The sequence below is a fragment of the Nerophis ophidion genome, linkage group LG04, assembly GCF_033978795.1.
Source record: "Nerophis ophidion isolate RoL-2023_Sa linkage group LG04, RoL_Noph_v1.0, whole genome shotgun sequence".
In the NCBI taxonomy this organism is placed as follows: Eukaryota; Metazoa; Chordata; class Actinopteri; order Syngnathiformes; family Syngnathidae; genus Nerophis; species Nerophis ophidion.
In genome coordinates, this window is record NC_084614.1 from 36,767,003 (window position 1) to 36,786,898 (window position 19,896).

The 19,896-nt window shown below is 37.9% G+C and overlaps 1 protein-coding gene across 1 annotated transcript in view; it reads right to left on the minus strand.

Moving 5' to 3' along the window:
* ca4a (carbonic anhydrase IV a) overlaps window positions 1–19,523 on the minus strand; it is a 24,078-nt gene extending 4,555 nt beyond the window's left edge. Inside the window, exons 1-4 of the mRNA XM_061898007.1 lie at window positions 19,368–19,523; window positions 10,234–10,278; window positions 10,006–10,170; window positions 9,785–9,930 (exon numbers count right to left, since the gene is read on the minus strand). Coding sequence (XP_061753991.1) covers window positions 9,785–9,930; window positions 10,006–10,170; window positions 10,234–10,278; window positions 19,368–19,431 — 420 coding nt within the window. The 5' untranslated portion in view covers window positions 19,432–19,523. The remainder of the gene's footprint in view (window positions 1–9,784; window positions 9,931–10,005; window positions 10,171–10,233; window positions 10,279–19,367) is intronic.
* Window positions 19,524–19,896: the final 373 nt, after the last annotated feature.

A 19,896-nucleotide genomic window follows, 5' to 3' on the forward strand; every position in this document is an offset into this window, starting at 1 on the left:
GCGTTGCAACACTGGTGGAGGGAAAAGGTACACTTCGACAATCTAAGGAATGTTGCTGAAGTGAAAAAACTTGAATCGCTCACAAAAACCTACATGACCTAAAACTATGATGTGGCCTCAGTTATTCCAAGAAGTACTTTAACCCTCCAAGGATGACTTCATAGAGGAGCAAAAGGACAGCAGTCCTCGGGGAGTTAAAGGCCTACTATAATGAGATTTTCTTATTTAAACGGGGATAGCAGGTCCATTCTATGTGTCATACTTGATCATTTCGCGATATTGCCATATTTTTGCTGAAATTATTTAGTAGAGAACATCCACGATAAAGTTCGCAACTTTTGGTCACTAACAGAAAAGCCCTGCCTTTACCGGAAGTCGCAGACGATGACGTCACCCGTTGATGGCTCCTCACATCCTCACATTTTTTTTAATGGGAGCCTCCAACAAAAAGAGCTATTCGGACGGAGAAAACGACAATTTCCCCATTAATTTGAGCGAGGATGAAAGATTTGTGTTTGAGGATATTGATAGCGACGGACTAGAAAAAAAAATAATAATAATCAAATTTAAAAAAAAAACGTGATTGCATTGGAACAGATTCAGATGTTTTTAGACACATTTACTAGGCTAATTCTGGGAAATCCCTTATCTTTCTATTGTGTTGCTAGTGTTTTAGTGAGTTTAATAGTACCTGATAGTCGGGTAGGTGTGTCCACGGGTGTGTTGACGCCAGTGTCTGATAGAAGTCAACGGCAGCTGTATGGACGGCACAAGCTCAGCTGATATCCGATAAGTGGCGACTTTTTACCACCATTTTTTCACCAAAAACTGCTGGTTGACAAGTGGTCGGGGTCCATGTTCACTTGACCGCTCTGATCCATAGGAAAGTTTCACCTCCGGGTATTTTAAACAGGGAATCACCGTGTGTCTGTGTGGCTAAAGGCTAAAGCTTCCCAACTCCATCTTTCTGCTTTGACTTCTCCAATATTAATTGAACAAATTGCAAAAGATTCAGCAACACAGATGTCCAAAATACTGTGTAATTATGCCGTTAAAGCAGATGACTTTTAGCTGTGTGTGTGCGCAGCTCTAATATTTCCTAACAGTCTATGACATCACGCGAGCACGTCAGCATTCCGCAACGTTTTCAACAGGACACTTCGCAGGAAATTTAAAATTGCAATTTAGTGAACTAAAAAGGCCGTATTGGCATGTGTTGCAATGTTAATATTTCATCATTGATATATAAACTATCAGACTGCGTGGTCGGTAGTAGTGGGTTTCAGTAGGCCTTTAAGAGTGCATGAAACATGTTTGATTCACATTTCTTTCTACTTGTTTTTTGATCAAATATCTCAATTAACTTCAGTCCTAAATAAAAACAGCAAACATTTCATGTTTTGTTTTTGTCCATTTGATGTAATTATGTCAGTTTGATCCATCCATCCGTTTTCTAACGCTTGTCACTTTTGAGGTCGCGGGGAGTGCTGGAGCCAATCTCAGCTGCATTATTTTATTTTGAAAAACTTGCATGAAATGAGTCATCATCCTTAGAGTAAATGTTAAGGGTTGGGTATTGTGGTGAGGATGAGTAATACAACTTACGTTAATGCCTTGTTTTCATTTTTGCTGTGTCACATTACAAACTTTATAGCATTGTAGTATCTTGGGGACAAAAAAGTCCTCATTGACTAAAACTATACTGTAATTAATATTTTTAAATGAAAATTCATTACACAATTTTGTAATTTTAGGGTTTGAGTTTGGAAAAAAAAGTGTACAATTGATCATATTTTCTGTTTGTAATTAAAGAGAACAATTTTGGTTAAATTTTTCTCTAATTCCATGAATTATCCTCACATCACTATGTACCACCTCTCTCCCACAAAGACTGCACAGTTTTTCAATTTTTCTACCGCTTGTCCAGTTTGGTGTCGCTGGAGCCTATCTCAGCTGCATTCGGGCGGAAGGCGGCGTACAACCTGGACAAGTCGCTGTCTGATCGCAGAGACTGCACAGTAAAAAATGTGAATTATAATTTTAAGTCAATGGGTTTTTTTGATACTACACCTATATCAAGTTTTGAATCTAACCATACAAAAAATGTAACAATGAAAAAATATTTATATTTAGGCCTGATCTTTACGTCAGACCATCAGCCCTTTAATATTCACTATTAATGATAATTCATGCGAGGCAACATTTTCAGAATAAAAAAACCTGACACAATTTGATCAAATGTGCATTCAAAATGTTAAAAGTAGGTCAATTAAAAAATACATGACATGTTTGTTGTTTTTATTATAGACTGCAGCTAATAAATCATTTCTGCAAAAAAGTAGAAAAAGTATGAATCCAAAATGCTATTAACTTCCTGTGGACATTTTCATCCTTTAGCTACTTAGTTGACAAAATGTTTTCCCAAGTGAATCATTGATATATGAAAATATTTCAAATGGATATATTACAGGGAATAAGCGGTAGGAAAATAAATGGATGGATGGATGGATATATTACAATTAGACATGAGAAGGAGAAATAATTCCTTTCACAACCAAACCAATGACCAAAAATAGAGCGAACATGTATCTTAAAGGATGATTATACTCTGAGGGTTAAGCAACAATAATTTAAAAAGGATTAGCGTAATAAGGTGACTCGCACAGTCAGGAGATGAAGGTTTTCTCTCTTTTGCCATCTGTGTGAAGTTTGCATGTGCCTTTGTTATTCCAGCCATAGCAGTGTCATATAGCATATACGTACAGTAGAGAAGGGATTTATATGACCCCATTCATGGGTGGATGTCACGTGAGAGGAAGAGGCGGGTTAACTATTTGGCAATGCAGTCTGCAGAAAAAGACGGAAAGCGTCACTGACGCTGTAGTCGACGTTGGAATCGACAACACTATATTGCCATATGGCGGTTAAAGGGGATAGTGCACGGCCCAATTTTGTCACGGTTCATGTGTTAGGTAAACCGCGACAAAATGGGCCATGTGAACCCCCTTACCTCGTTTTATATATATATATATATATATATATATATATATATATATATATATATATATATATATATATATATATATATATATATATATATATATATATATTAGAGGTGTGGGAAAAATCGATTCGAATACGAATCGAATCGTTTACGTTGTGCGATTCAGAATCGATTATTATTTTTTAAAAATCGATTTTTTTATTTTTTTATTTAATTTTTTTTTTTTTTTTTTTTATCAATCCAACAAACCACTACACAGCAATACCATAACAATGCAATCCAATTCCAAAACCCAACCTGACCCAGCAACACTCAGAACTGCAATAAACATAGCAATTGAGGAGACACAAACATGACACAGAACAAACCAAAAGTAATGAAACAAAAATTAATATTATCAACAATAGTATCAATATTATTTATGATTTCAGCATAGCAGTGATTAAAAATCCCTCACTGACATTATCATTAGACATTTATAAAAATAAAAAAAAAGAACAATAGTGTCACAGTGGCTTACACTTGCATCGCATCTCATAAGCTTGACAACACACTGTGTCCAATGTTTTCACAAAGATAAAATAAGTCATATTTTTGGTTCATTTAATAGTTAAAACAAATTTACATTATTGCAATCAGTTGATAAAACATTGTCCTTTACAATTATAAAAAAAAATTTTTTTTAAATCTACTACTCTGCTGGCATGTCAGCAGACTGGGGTAGATCCTGCTAAAATCCTATGTATTGAATGAATACAGAATCGTTTTGAATCGGAAAAATATCGTTTTTGAATCAAGAATCAAATCGAATAAAAAAAATCGATATATTATCGAATCGTGACCCCAAGAATCGATATTGAATCAAATCGTGGGACACCCAAAGATTCACAGCCCTAATATGTATGTATATATATATATATATATATATATATATATATATATATATATATATATATATATATATATATACAATAAATAGTATAAACATATATAAATAGAAAGATAGATAAACAGTATATAGGCTATAGATTGGGTCAATTCAACCTCGGGCTGGGCGATATATCGAATATACTTGATATATATCGCGGGTTTGTCTCTGTGCGATATAGAAAATGACTATATCGTGATATTCGAGAATATGTTTTCACGCAGTTGCTTTTAGCTAAGGGCAGTACACTACAGGCGTTTCTCACTCTTTCTTGTAGCTGCTTCTCACAGAGACGTAAAACAAGCGCACCTTCTTACATACGTCACATACTGTCGCAACTACATACGCTCTCGCAGAGCAGACAGGTAGCGACATGGTAAAGTTAGCTGTGATGCTAGCGGTGTGGTAACAAATGAAGGAAGAATTAATTCCCAAGAAGAACAGCAGGGAGTCCATCGTCTGGCGGTGGTTTGGCTTCAAGCGGGAATATGTTTTAAAAGTATGCGGCAAAAGCATACCTACAAAAAGTACCAGCACTGCTAATGTGTAGCATCATTTGAAAAGTCTCCCGCTAGAGAATGAAGAGTGCATGAAACTTCGCATGTCAACATCTCCGGCCGGTGCCACACCAACAAAATGCCGAAGCAACCGTTTCCAGATCAACATCGTATGAAAAAATAGTCAACAACAGAAGGCAATAACGTCCGCAGGAACCTACCACATAGTGAAGGACATACACTATTGGATTTCCTATTATGCAGCTCATTTTTATTTGACAGTTATTGAAATATCTTGTGTGACATCATGCACAAAAGTGCACTTTATATGTTTTAAACTATTGTAGTGGCATTCTGTACAAAAAGTGTTGTTTTGGTATGTCATCTTAGTGACATCATGCACAAAAGTGCACTCATAGCTTGTTTTGAAATGTCTCTGACAATCTTGCACTTTCTGTTTTGGAAATGACATGAATAAACTGTTTAATAAATACAGTTTTGGTCAATTGACTTAGCTGTGGTTTCCGTCTCTTCATGAAAGTTTAAAATAAGCATATGTTAATGAAGTATGAACAAGAATGTAATGTAGACACATAGAATCATCATACTGTTGTGATTATATGCCAGAGATGTGGACTCGAGTCACATGACTTGGACTCGAGTCAGACTCGAGTCATGAATTTGATGACTTTAGACTCGACTTGACAAAATGTAAAAAGACTTGCAACTCGACTTAGACTTTAACATCAATGACTTGTGACTTGACTTGGACTTGAGCCTTTTGACTTGACATGACTTGCTACTTTCCCCAAAACCCAACAATTAAAAAGTTATTCAGGAGCGCTCCGTATCTTCCATTGTGTACGCGTGTTTGTCAACATGTGTGCGATGACAGTGTGTGCGCTACCTGTCAGTCCAACAGCCAATCAAATTACATCCACGTTAGTTTCGTCACACAGCATTCATCCAATCAAATTGCAGGAAAACCAATACAGAAGAGCTCTTAAACAAAGCGCCAGTGAGGAAAAGTTACGCCAAAAATAGTTTTGTTCGGGTATTAAAACAACGACTTGGTCAACAAATAACGAATTACCTATGCAAACATGCGGTTGGAAGATTACAGACGGAGACGCAACAACTTCCAACTTCGTTCCACATTTGAAGATGCATTAAGACGGGTAAGTTTTGAATTTAAGCTAACGTGAGTAACGTGACTTTTATTTGCTGTGTAGTTAAATCAGTGAGGCTGTAAACTCACTGCTAACGTTAGAACCATAGACATCTTATAAGTAGACGCAGCATCGACCACTACTGGCGCTGACGAGACGAGACGCGGGGTCGCCATCTTGGAGTGGTGATCCACTCCACTCTGCAATTCTTTTGGGAGGAGCAATGAACTGTCAGCGCATTTTATCTCACTGAATACCACTGATTTTCACACACTTTTTTGTCATACGTGTAACTATGATAAAGGACACATGTTTGGCGTGTTCATAGTTTGCTTAACAATAATAGAATATTCTTATATGCTATAAGTGACCAGACGTCCAAGATCAAAACTGGGAATAATAATCCCAGAGAAGGGGAAAAAACGGTCAGCTATTTTTAAAATTGAAGAAACAATATGATTAGGTTATATATACATGTGTATATCCTACATTAACAATGTATGAATAGAGTAGATATCTATATATCTTACGGACCTATATACTTTATCTCTGTTGCTGCAACAGCAGAGAGTTTTTTTTGTCTTGACACTTTGTATTGATATTTTCTATTACATTCTTCCCGTAAACGATCATGTTTACAGTGATTGTTTTATATGTATTTTTAATGTATGTTGCTTTGGATTAAAGTGTCTGCCAAATACTTAAACATATACAGTATAAACACTTGAAAGTCATTTTATCAGCTAAAGCCATCAATCTGTTTCACTGGATTCAGAATAAAACCAAATTCTGTCTTACCCAACAAAGTTAGTATTTGAATATTGTTACTTGAAGACTTATTCCTGGTTACAGTTATACTGTTAAGAAAGTATTGTCTTGTGTTTTGCCTAAAATGATGAATGCATCATAATCAGTGGTGGCTTGTGAATTTTGTTTTAGGTGGGGCTGAAAGATTGTAAACCAGATACCAGTATGGGGGTCATCCTCCTCCAGAAGATTTCTTTGTGATTTTCATATACAAATATTGAAGATCTTTGCTCCTTCACAACTCTGTGATAATATTCTTTTCACAAAATACTACCAATATTATGTTAATGTTAAATCTTACTCGTGAAAAGTAATACCCCGGTTCCTATTTTCAACAGTCCACTCATTTAAGCAGGAAAATGCTGAACACCAGCCCGGCGTCTTTGTTTTCTACCTCTCAACTGTCAGTTTAGGCTGCTCTCCAGCTCCTCATTACCACTTCAAGATGGTGGCCAAATTGCTCGCATCACAGCAGCCAATGCTGGGTTTACTTACAGTATAATATGTCTATGGTTATAACGTCATTGCAAACACGACAATGTGTTGCGTCCACTGCAGTTTGCTACCTTATTCATACTTTTTGTCAAGTGATTTTTTTTTAAGCAGAGCTGCATGAGGTACCTACACATAATGTTACGTTAGTCAATGTATCACACACAGTAACGTAACGTTAGACGGCGGTCAGGAGCACCACGTATATTAGCCACCTACAAAAAGACAAAAATAGTCAAATAAAGGTCAGTTAAAATGTATACTATATTAAGAATATGTGTACAAATTCAATAGGGCCCTGACATCTAAAAAGAACAACTCTGTTCATTGTTATGTTCATGTATTTATGGTTTTCATGTGTACGCACACTTTAAAACACATACAGTTTGAGATGAGATCAATGAGATAAGGTAAAAACAGGATGGAAACTGCTGTGGAACTAGTTCCAATGCAATATGCCATGGAAATACAATGATATCACTTTTGTGCAAATAATTACAGTTGCACTTGTTTTTTCAAATGTGTTTATTCTGTAAAGGAATGAGTTACATGTTTAAAATAACGGGTTAATAGTGCTATTATGAAGTGCAATGTCAGCACTATTTTCTTTTATAATAAATACATACATCGTTTTAAAAGCATACACAATCTGTGTAAATATATTAGTCTGTGGTTAAAAGGACTTGAAATGACTCGAAACTCAAAATGCAGGACTTGGGACTTGACTTGAGACTTTTCAGTTTTGACTTGGAATTGACTCGAGACTTGCCTGTCTTGACTCGAGACTTGACTCGGACTTGAGGGCAAAGACTTGAGACTTACTTGTGACTTGCAAAACAATGACTTGGTCCCACCTCTGTTATATGCATCAAGTGTTCATTCAAGGCTAAGGCAAAATATCGAGATATACATCGTGTATTGTGACATGGCCTAAAAATATTGAGATATTAAAAAAAGGCCATATCGCCCAGCCCTAATTCAACCTAATCATTATTTTGTTCTATATGATTTTTGGTGACATTTCTGCTCATAAATGTGCTGCTAGATTTTTCTAAATAAAATGTTGGGAAATGCCGGTTTACGTAACAATACGAAATAATTCTACAGTCATTCTTCGCCACATCGTACTTTTAAGTTTGCGGCTACAGTATATTGCAGATCTTTTTTAAACAAATTAATTTATTTTAAGTATGTGTGTAAGCTAACTTAAGCATTTTCAATCATAAAAATGGTTAAATGACCAAAAAATAACAATACCACGTTAAATGAGACCAAACCAATCAGAGCGTGCTGTTCAGTATTGTGGCCACTGATTGGCTGAGCCTCAGACAACATTACTATCTTACATTAAACGTGTCATGATGCCACATGACCGTTTTGACCATCTCCACATCTTTTTCTGTGTTTGTATGATTTCCTGTCCTGGTTCTCTTATTATTTTTGAATTCCTTGTCCTGCTGCACCTTCACTTGCTGCTCTGTTTCCTGTAAACATTTTCCATGAGTTAATGTAGCCTGTTTAGTTTCACCTGTTGCTCCTTGCCAGTGCTGGATCATTGTGCTATGTACCTTGACAAGTGTTTGTCTCCTGTGCACTTCCATGCTGCACTAGATGTGTTTGGCACTACCTGTGCCTTCCTTGCTCTGCATCCTTCTTTTTACACTCAATTAAGATTGAACTTTTCCCTCAATGTCAGAAGTTCCTCACACCGAGATGCAAGTGAAACAAACTCACATTACGTTATGTGAATGTTGGGACTAGGAAAAAAATAATAATTTCAAAGTAGGGGTCATTTTGAAAATGGTATTTTTTGTGTTTTACATGACATACAAACCCCATTTCCATATGAGTTGGGAAATTGTGTTAGATGTAATTATAAACGGAATACAAAGATTTGCAAATACTTTTCAACCCATATTCAATTGAACACACTACAAAGACAAGATATTTGATGTTCAAATTAATAAACTTACTTTTTTTTGGGCAAATAATAATTAACTTAGAATTTCATGGCTGTAACACGTGCCAAAGTAGTTGGGAAAGGGTATGTTCACCACTGTGTTACATCACCTTTTCTTTTAACAACACTCAATAAACGTTTGGGAACTGAGGAAACTAATGCACTTTGCATAGTAGAGCTTTAACTTGCACTTACAGATGTAGCGACAAACTGTATTTAGGGACAGTGGTTTTCTGAAGTGTTCCTGAGCCCATGTGGTGATAGCCTTTAGAGATTGATGTCGGTTTTTGATACAGTGCCGTCTAAGGGATCGAAGGTCACGGTCATTCAATGTTGGTTTCTGGCCATGCCGCTTACGTGGAGTGATTTCTACAGATTCTCCGAACATTTTGATGATATTATGGAGCGTAGATGTTGAAACCCCTAAATTTCTTTCAATTGCACTTTGAGAAATGTTGTTCTTAAACTGTTTGACTATTTGCTCACGCAGTTGTGGACAAAGGGGTGTACCTCGCCCCATCCTTTCTTGTGAAAGACTGAGCATTTTTTGGGAAGCTGTTGTTATACCCAATCATGGCACCTACCTGTTCCCAATTAGCCTGCACACCTGTGGGATGTTCCAAATAAGTGGTTGATGACCATTCCTCAACTTTCTCAGTATTTATTGCCACCTTTCCCAACTTCTTTGTCACGCGTTGCTGGTTTTAAATTCTAAAGTTAATGATTATTTGCAAAAAAAAAATGTTTATCACTTTGAACATCAAGTATGTTGTCTTTGTAGCATATTCAACTGAATGCGGGTTGAAAATGATTTGCAAATCATTGTATTCCGTTTATATTTACATCTAACACATTTCCCAACTCATATGAAAACGAGGTTTGTAATTACTGCAGGATGCAAAGCAAATTGATCAGGTGTGAAAGTACCTCCATGGGATACTGCTCGCCATCAATGGTGTGTTCGGAGCCCGCCTCTCCATTGTTTCCCCAGTGCAGGTGGAACTGGACCGCCTTGTAGGTGGTCGTCAGACCTCCACCTGAGATGGTGCTCAGGTGAGGAACTCCAACCTGAACTGGAGAGGACGAGTACAAAGAATTACCCCCAAAGTTACCGCCTATTTTGAGCAGACTCGACATTATATGCTCACCCGAGTGGCCGTTATTCTTGATGGTGCCTCTGAACATCTGCTGGTAGTTGGTGAACTGAAGAGGAGTCAAACGCTCGTCTTTCAAAGTCTTCCTGGTGACAATGTTGATGGGTGATTGTTGTTTTCCAGCACAGGCGCCATTTGCATGGTTCCACTTGTCTGGAGCTAAAACATTACACCAATACTTTTAGTGTGGCGCCGTGAGGACATGTCTTTGATTCAACTTACTGTTGCACTGATGCTCGCAGGTGAACTGGGACTGATAACACCAGTCTGGAAGAGATTCATGAAATCGTTAAAACTATAATTTTTCATTGGATTGGTGGCATCACGAGTTTAAGAGCGGATTTCGTCTTATCTGTGACAAAATAGCCAATTGTTCTGTTATTTATTTAACTCGGCTATTATTGCCACATATTAAACACACAGGATATGTTATCATTGTCACAAATATATTTCCTTTCTATCAGAGTAAACAACATTTTACAAGCCCATTCTTGAGAAACTGACGGTGAAGTTTATTAATATTTCACAATCGGAGCGCACAATGCGACTCGGTACTCTGAGGCAAATACCTGCTGCTATATCTCACGGGTCAAATATTTATGAAAAACACTCGGTGCCATTGAAAAGAAACAGCAGCTCTGTTATTGGAATTGTATGAAGGCTTCTCCCAGCCAGCCTTTGGGAAGGAAGTCTTTGCCATGTCAACCTTTTCCTCCTGTTCATGCACAATAATGGCTGCTGAAAATAAACTGCCATTGATGGGGAACCGCTCCTGTTGTAGCATTGTGATTCATATCTGCGTCTGCTGTGATCTTTTCCTCACTCAATGACTGCTGTTTATTTATTCAACTAACAAAGTGATGACTTGACAAGTGATTTTATTGCAGGCTCTGTACACGACATGCTCATCACACTGCAAATGATTTGCCAAGATTAAAAATTATATTTCTAAACATTTGTTTTAAAAGCTTTTTACTTATTTTTAGTCATTGACTTTACATAATAATCTTAATTTTAGGATGAATAATTGACATAACAGCTATTCGAATAAGATACAGTACATTGTAAATCTTCTTTAAAGATTCTGCGACATCCCGAGGATGCTAAATTTAAAGTTAGGTTCAATTTAAAGTACCACTGATAGTCGCACACACACGAGGTGTGGTGAAATTACCCTCTGCATTTGACCCATCCCCTTGTTCCACCCCCTGGGAGGTGAGGGGAGCACCGAGCAACAACGGTGGCCGCGCATGGGAATCATTTTTGGTGATTCAACCCCCAATTCCAACCCTTGATGCTGAGTGCCAAGCAGGGAGGTCATGGTCCCATTTTTTTGGACTCACGACCTACCCATAAGAATTGCAAGTTGACAATGCTCGTTTTGAGAATAAAAATGTTATTTCTATCTTAAAAGTCCTGCTAATTACTAGATGTACAATTTTTAATTGAGGATGTCTTGTCAAGTAAAATTAACCAGCTGCATGGACAGATAATTTCATAATTGTTTTGTATTTTTTCCCTAAAAAAATGTATTTTGTTATTTCCTTTTGCAGCATATAATTAGATCCAATGCAAGCGCTGTATCAAAATATGGTGGTTAATTTGTATTTACTATGAATTTTTTTTTATTTTTGTGAACTACCTTTTTTACAACAAATTATGCTGACAATTTAAAAAGGGTGCTTTAAAATTCAGTGTGCAAAAATTCACTGTAATATAATTCATTGTACAATAATCTTTATATACTGAATTTGTACATGTATAATTTTAAAACATTGTATTTAATAAAGTGCTTCACGGTGGCAGAGGGGTTAGTGCGTCTGCCTCACAATAAGAAGTTACTGCAGTCCTGGGTTCAAATCCAGGCTCGGGATCTTTCTGTGTGGAATTTGCATATCCTCCCCGTGAATGCGTGGGTTCCCTCCGGGTACTCCGGCTTCCTCCCACTTCCAAAGACATGCACCTGGGGATAGGTTGATTGGCAACACTAAAAATTGGCCCTAGTGTGTGAATGTGAGTGTGAATGTTGTCTGTCTATCTGTGTTGGCCCTGTGATGAGGTAGCGACTTGTCCAGGCCTTCTGCCGGATTGTAGCTGAGATAGGCGCCAGCGCCCCCCGCCACCCCAAAAGGGAATAAGCGGTAGAAAATTAATGGATGGATGTATTTAATAAACTGTTTTTAACACATATTTTGCTCACACATATGTATTTCATGAAATGGTTAGGATAGTTTGATGTAAAAAAAAAAAAGGTCCCAAAATTCAAACGCAAAAATGTTGTGACATAATTTCAGTGTGAAACAAGCTTCATATATTATATATACAGTATATGTATAGTTTTACAAAAAAAATACAAATACACACATTTTAAGCATTTTTATGATTTGATTTGATTCACAGTGCACCACTGAGAAACTACCATAATCATAAAGTAAATGTTCATTTAAAACTAAATATTAATGTTTTAAAAAATAAAACATGTCCTAGATTTTAGCCAATTAAATCACTGTTTGCCAAGTCCAATCAGAGATTGTTCATCATGGAGAAGAGCAACTCCAAAAGCTAACAGTGTGTGAGGAAACTGTAAGAAAAAAAAAAAAAAAAAGTCAAACGAAAGGAAAACAAACACACTCGGTGTGGTTGGGGCAGGCGGAGAACAGAATAATAAAGGGCACTTCCGGTGTACACGTATATGTACACGTATGCACACCAGGCAGACAGCCTTCAGACACGGAGAGTTTCCACCTACTGTAGCTTATGAATTCATTTTTTTCCCACGCAAAGACTGATGGGAACGAATTGAGGCAAAATGGCACGTCCGCTGTACCCCACGTCAAACACAAGTCATGATATTGAGCTGGTTACGTGATAAAGGATAAATTGGGTTGTACTTGTATAGCACTTTTCTACCATCAAGCTACTCAAAGCGCTTTGACAGTACTTCCACATTCACCCATTCACACACACATTCACACACTGATGGAGGGAGCTGCCATGCAAGGCGCTAACCAGGACCCATCAGGGGCAAGGTTGAAGTGTCTTGCTCAGGACACAACGGACGTGATGAGGTTGGTACTAGGTGGGGATTGAACCAGGAACCCTCCGGTTGCGCACGGCCACTCTTCCACTGCGCCACACCGTGGTATCGTTAATACAACTTTTTCTTAAAGGCGGACTGCACTTTTTGGGGAATTTTGTTTGTTATTCACAATGCTTATGTGAGAGAAGAACAATTTTTTTTTTCTCTTTTAATTTATTCTAACTCCTAAATACATGCGATCAAAAGTCTGCTTACAATGCATCCCATGGAAGTCGCACTGTTCCACCTATAAAGCACTTCCGTTAAGGTTTTGAATAGATGATGTAAGTATATATGTAATTTACTAATGGGCACATTTATAATAACATGTAATATATATGCGTTCCCACCTACGCCGTCAGTGATGTCTGACTTCAATGATTACCTCTCAAAATACCATAATTGATGTCACCACATGATCATTGCTGGACAAATATTATACAGGAACACATTTACACCTTACTGAATGTTGAATCACATCAACAGTATACAAAAACAGGTTATTTTCTGGCGCATTTAAAAATCAATTAAAACGCATCAGCAATTAAAACATATCTTTTGTGGTGCTGTCAAAATAAAAATAAAAATTTTAAATCTTAAAAGTGAAGAAATAAAACATTTGAACTCACAACTTGTAGGGCCTATTCGACCCCGTATAAGCCAGTGGTACCCCTCTTTGTCGACTTATTCGAGTGGAAATGGCGAGCATTTCATCGCCAGAACAGCTGAGCTAGCTTCCGGGGTTGGCCGACATCGTCTCACAAAATGTAGTTTGTCTTTAAATATCCTTCTTGAAAATGGCCTTGCAAATATATAGATGTCACCTAATCAGCGTTTTTTTCTCCTTCTCTGGCTACAGCGCAAAAATTTCCCGTTTCCTGCTTTATTGAAACTTGTGAATGAATACTCACTTTGGAATGACAAGTGAGTATCCAATCACAGTCTCGTTAACATCAGGCTACTTAGATAGGCTATTGACAACAACTCGGGATCTGATTTGCTATCGCAACTGTCTCTCACTGTGTGTTGCCGTTCAAGAACCGCATTGTTGATTGTGAAGGCCCCGGGCAGATTTGGTGCAGCATGGCAACATAAGCTAACTGAATTCTGATTGGATACAAACTAAAACTAAAAACAACAGCACTGGAACGAGCATAATATGACATGAAGAGAATATGAAACATTTTAGATATTTAGAGAAAGTAAATAAATAAAAAAAAGGATTGTATCTTTAATTATGATCATGATTTCTTGTTATGTTAGGCCAGCAGAGAAGGCTTTGCTGGCCCTGACAGCACACCTTGACCCTGACAGCACTATGTACATAGTTTGCCCATTTTAAGCATACAGCAACTCATTACTTTCAAAACAAATCACAGTGTTTACTCTTTCGTTCAACAACATCACTGTTTATTACTCACTGCAGACATCATGAGAGCCAACAAAAATAAACAATCACTTACTGTACAATGTCTGCTCTTACCTGGATACCGACTGATAGGACCCGGGTCTAAATTAGAGGCCAAATTGGACCAACTTGCTGGATTATGTCCTCATGCTTCTACTGTCATTCTGAGAGGCATTAGTTATGATCTAGAATTAACTTTCATGAGCTCCGAGGCGTGGAAACAGCTCACCGCAGCCACTGATGTTGTTGTGGCTTGTGCAGCCCTTTGAGACACTCGTGATTTAGGGCTATATAAGTAAACATTGATTGATTGATTGATTTATTGATTGTTTGATTGATTAATTGATTGATTGATTGATTGAATACAGCCAGCACAAGCTGTCAGCTCCCTCTGACCACAGCGCCACTAAAAATAGTGTGTCTGCGTTAGCACTTATAATAACAATATCACTAATACTTGGTTGATATTCAAGTCCCGAAATGTAAATGGGTTTACTGGGTTTTATGGGCGGAATAGAGGACTTCCCATCGACTCCATTGTTAGCGAACTTTTATTTACCTTTATTTATGAGTTAGAATGCGTTAAAGGAATACATTGTCGTCTTGTCTCTCATAATTATTGTGATAGGCAAATAAAAAAAAAGTGCAGTTCCCCCTTATGTAAGTAAAACGTTGCTCTAATGATTTGACAGTCAAGGCCAGGGGCGGCGAAGTGCAGTGCATTCCACAAATCTTTGGCTCTTACGAATCGTCCCGAATGAAACGTCTACGTTGGGTCTGTGAAGTACAGAGCAACCAGCTGTGTTTAAAAGCCGGTCTCGTTTTTGAGGTCATCACCATCATTGGTTACAGTAGGTGTAAATGTACCTTTTCTATTTTAGGGATGTTGTTTTTTCCGCCATTCAAATATATCAGTTATTAAAAAAGACCTCATAAATGTTAATATATAGCAAATACTGAAGGAATCAATAAAGTAATATCTATCCATCTATCTATCTATCTATCTATCTATCTATCTATCTATCTATCTATCTATCTATAGATATATATATCTATACAAACATGGGGTTCAATAATAAAATTGATTGAGTCAAATGAAGAATGTCTGAGACCCTACACCTCCTGTCAAAACTACCAAATGGTTTGTTCTATCTGGATAATGGTTAGAGTGTCCGCCCTGAGATCGCTAGGTTGTGAGTTCAAACCCCGGGCGAGTCATACCAAAGAATATAAAAATGGGACCCATTACCTCCCTGCTTGACACTCCACACATCAAGGGTTGGAATTGAGGGTTAAATTAACAAAAATGATTCCCGGGCGTGGCTACCACTGCTGCCCGCTGCTCCCCTCACCTGCCAGGGGGGGATCAAGGGTGATGGGTCAAATGCAGAGGATAATTTCGCCACACTTAGTGCGTGTGTGTGACATTCATTGGTACTTTAACTTTAATTTATAAGCAAACCTAGTACTTAACTCAAAACCGTCAAAATGGCAACAAAGCTTAGATTTTTCTAGCATTCACACATAGCATTAACATTTTGGAACAAATTTGAGGTGATACGAGTAAATATGTATGGGCCCTGCGATGAGATAGCGACTTGTCCAGGGGGTAGGCCGCCTTCCGCCCGATTGTAGCTGAGATAGGCACCAGCGCCCCCGCAACCCCAAATGGAATAAGCGGTAGAAAAAAGGATGGATGGATGAAGAGTAAAAGTAAAAATGCTCTAAATTTATAACTATGGTGCGTTCAAAGAGAGACAGAGCTGTTACTAATTTTAATGAGAGGAGAATTAGGCAACATCTATGTAATCAATGATATAGTTTTTTTTTCAATACATGAAAACATACTAAGTGTGTGTATGCGGGAGGGGAGGGGAGGGGGGGGGGGCAACATTGGGTTTAGGGTAGGATGGGAGGCCCTTTAGGAGTCTCGTGTATGGGTGCCCAGAACTTGGTGCTACGTCCCTCGACACGGACATTGAACATCTTACATCTTTTTCGGCAACTAAAGTGGAGGACATCAGAATATTAAAAAAATTACACTATATCCAAAGTTCAGCTCAGGGGCCATTTGTGGCCCACAACTATTTATTTATTGGCCCCTTTTGTCAAAGACAAAATTAAACATGGCCTGACATCAGAACAAGCAACTGGCTTTGTGGACCATAGAACACAAAGCTAAATGAATTTAATATGTTTGGACCCAGTGCTGCCCCACCCTGATTATGCGCTGCTGTCAAGAAGCACATGGGTGAGTCATGTGAAATGGTATTGAAAAATTATTCCTAGCTCTTTCCTGCTCCGTCACTGATAACAATATAATAGTACATTTCCCCAAATTATCCAGGGGGCTCTTATGTTATGGGTTCAAATCCAGGTTGGAAGTGAGGAAGCAAGGTCTTAATACAAAAAAAGGTAATAACAGTAATACAATAGAAAACAATTTAACTGAACAAATTTAAAAAGTTAATAAAGTCTTTATTTTGACATTTTTATGTTGTTGAAATTGTTATACTACACACACAGAAATTACCCTCATGAATGTTTTTCAAGGCAAAACATGCATGAAATTAAACTCAAACTGAATTAAAAAAGTATAAAAAAATATGAAAAGGGTAAAAACATTTGAAATGTAATTATTGGAAAATGTAATTTATTATTAATGATTCCTACATGGCGGCCATATTTGGAACCAACTAACGGCGATAAACGAAGGACAACTACAGTATGAATTAGATAATTTCACAAAAAATTTAAATAAAGAAAATTATACATTTTTTATTTAAGAAATTAAAAATGAACTTTTTAAGATAAGGAACTTTTCTCATGGAGCTCTCCACATATATAATGCAAAAGATTACCAGGATTTCACAGCCTTGAGCAGTATTTTCTCACAGTAAAATCCACATTTACCTTAACAAAGGGACAAGCTCAGTGGCCCTGTGGTTAGAGTGTCCTCCCTGAGACTGGGAGGTTGTGAGTTCAACCCCATTGCCTACCTGCTTGGCCCTCAGCATCAAAGGTTGGAATTGAGGGTTTAAATCACCAAATGATTCCAGAGCTTGACCACTGCTGCTGCTCACTACTCCCCTCACCTCCAAGGGGGTGAACATGGGGTTTGGTCAAATGCAGAGGACAAATTTCACCACACCTAGTGTGTGTGTGTGTGACTATCAGTGATACTTTAACTTTTTAACCTTTTTAACAAGCGGTAGGAAATGGATAGATGGATGGGTTACAACAAATAACAGTTAAAAAAAATAAAAATAAAAATATCCTTATATTTCACAGCAATTAACTGCTATTTGACAGTAAATACTGTAATCAGAGTCCTCTGTAATATCACAATAAGTGACAGGAAATTCAAATTGATTATATATAATATAAATAGGTTGTACTTGTATAGCGCTTTTCTACCTTCAAGGTACTCAAAGCGCTTTGACACTACTTCCACATTTACCCATTCACACACACATTCACACACTGATGGAGGGAGCTGCCATGCAAGGCGTTAACCAGCACCCATCAGGAGCAAGGGTGAAGTGTCTTGCTCAGGACACAACGAACGTGACGATGTTGGTACTAGGTGGGAATTGATCCAGGGACGCTCGGGTTGCGCACGGCCACTCTCCCCACTGCGCCACGCCGCCCCGATTAGTCTCTGAAAGGGTTCGGTAGACCAGTGGTTCTCAAATGGGGGTTTGCGTACCCCTGGGGGTACTTGAAGGTATGCCAAGGGGTACGTGAGATTTTTTTAAAATATTCTAAAAATAGCAACAATTCAAAAATCCTTTAAAAATATATTTATTGAATAATGCTTCAACAATATAAGAATGTAAGTTCATAAACTGTGAAAAGAAATGCAACAATGCAGTGTTGACAGCCAGATTTTTTGTGGACATGTTCCATAAATTCTATTCTATTTTATTCTATTCTAAATATTGATGTTAAAGATTTTTTTTTTTGTGAAGAAATGTTTAGAATCAAGTTCATGAATCCAGATGGATCTCTATTACAACTATAAGTTGATGATTACTTCTATGTGTAGAAATCTTTATTTATAAATGAATCACTTGTTTATTTTTCAACAAGTTTTTAGTTATTTGTATATCTTTTTTTCCAAATAGTTTAAGAAAGACCACTACAAATTAGCAATATTTTGCACTGTTATACAATTTAATAAAGGGATGACATAGTGCTGTATTTTACTTCTTTATCTCTTTTTTTTAACCAAAAATGCTTTGCTCTGATTAGGGGGTACTTGAATTAAAAAAAATGTTCACAGGAGGTACATCACTGAAAAAAGGTTGCGAACCACAGCTTTAGACTACTTTGCACACTCTGTACAGTAGGTGACGGTATTTGCATATTAAAGTCATAAACTGTAACATTACAATTGTAATGTTGCGTCTTTTGGTTAGAATTGTATAGTAATGAACCGCTTTGCAATGACAGCAAATTGCTGTCAGGATATTTCACAGTCTATGTTCCTGTGGAAGTCACGTCATTATTGCTGTGAAATCGTCAATGAAAATGTGCCGCGCAGTAACGCAGACTAATTATTGTCCATTAATAACACTTTCATCTTCTTATGTCGCGCATAGCATGTACGGCAGGAAAGAGAATGAAGAATCTCCTCAATCATCCATCAGATAATCAGCTCCCATCCGCGGACCTGCGTGTCAGAAACACGCAGCGGGATAAAAGTGATGGAGCTGGGGCAGGTGCATGAGCATGAACAGCCCCCCCCCACACACCCTCTTTTTGCAATCGTTCAAGTTGTCGCTGTGTGTGTGTGACGTGTGAATAATGATGTGTGTTTGTCCAAACAACCCACGGTATTTATGAATGATGGATGAAGTCTCTCACCTCCGGCTCCTGTGCAGAAGGTCCAGCAGGACGCAAAGAGGACGATCACGAGAAGATGCTGCATGTCGGCGGAGGCTTCTATTTTTTCCCCCAATATGGTCACATTCTTACAGGGGGTCTTCTTGTACTTATATCCATCAGGAAAGAAAGAGATAGGCCCCTCCCCCTTAATAAAGGATGTATCTTCACTGAGGGGCCCCCCCTTTTTTCTTCAGTGGCTCCCAGCATGCGTGTGTGTGTGTGTGTGTGTGTGTGTGTGTGTGTGTGTGTGTGTGTGTGTGTGTGTGTGTGTGTGTGTTCTTGTATTTCTACCCTTTTGAGACATCGACAGGGAAAATAACCATCCCTATGAGGGCCGGTGAACAAGTTAGGACTGAAATCCATCCATCCATTTCCTACCGCTTATTCTCTTTTGGGGTCACGGAGGGCGCTGGCGCCTATCTCAGCTATAATCGGGCGGAAGGCGGGCTACACCCTGGACAAGTCGCCACCTCATTGCAGTGCCAACACAGATAGACAGACAACATTC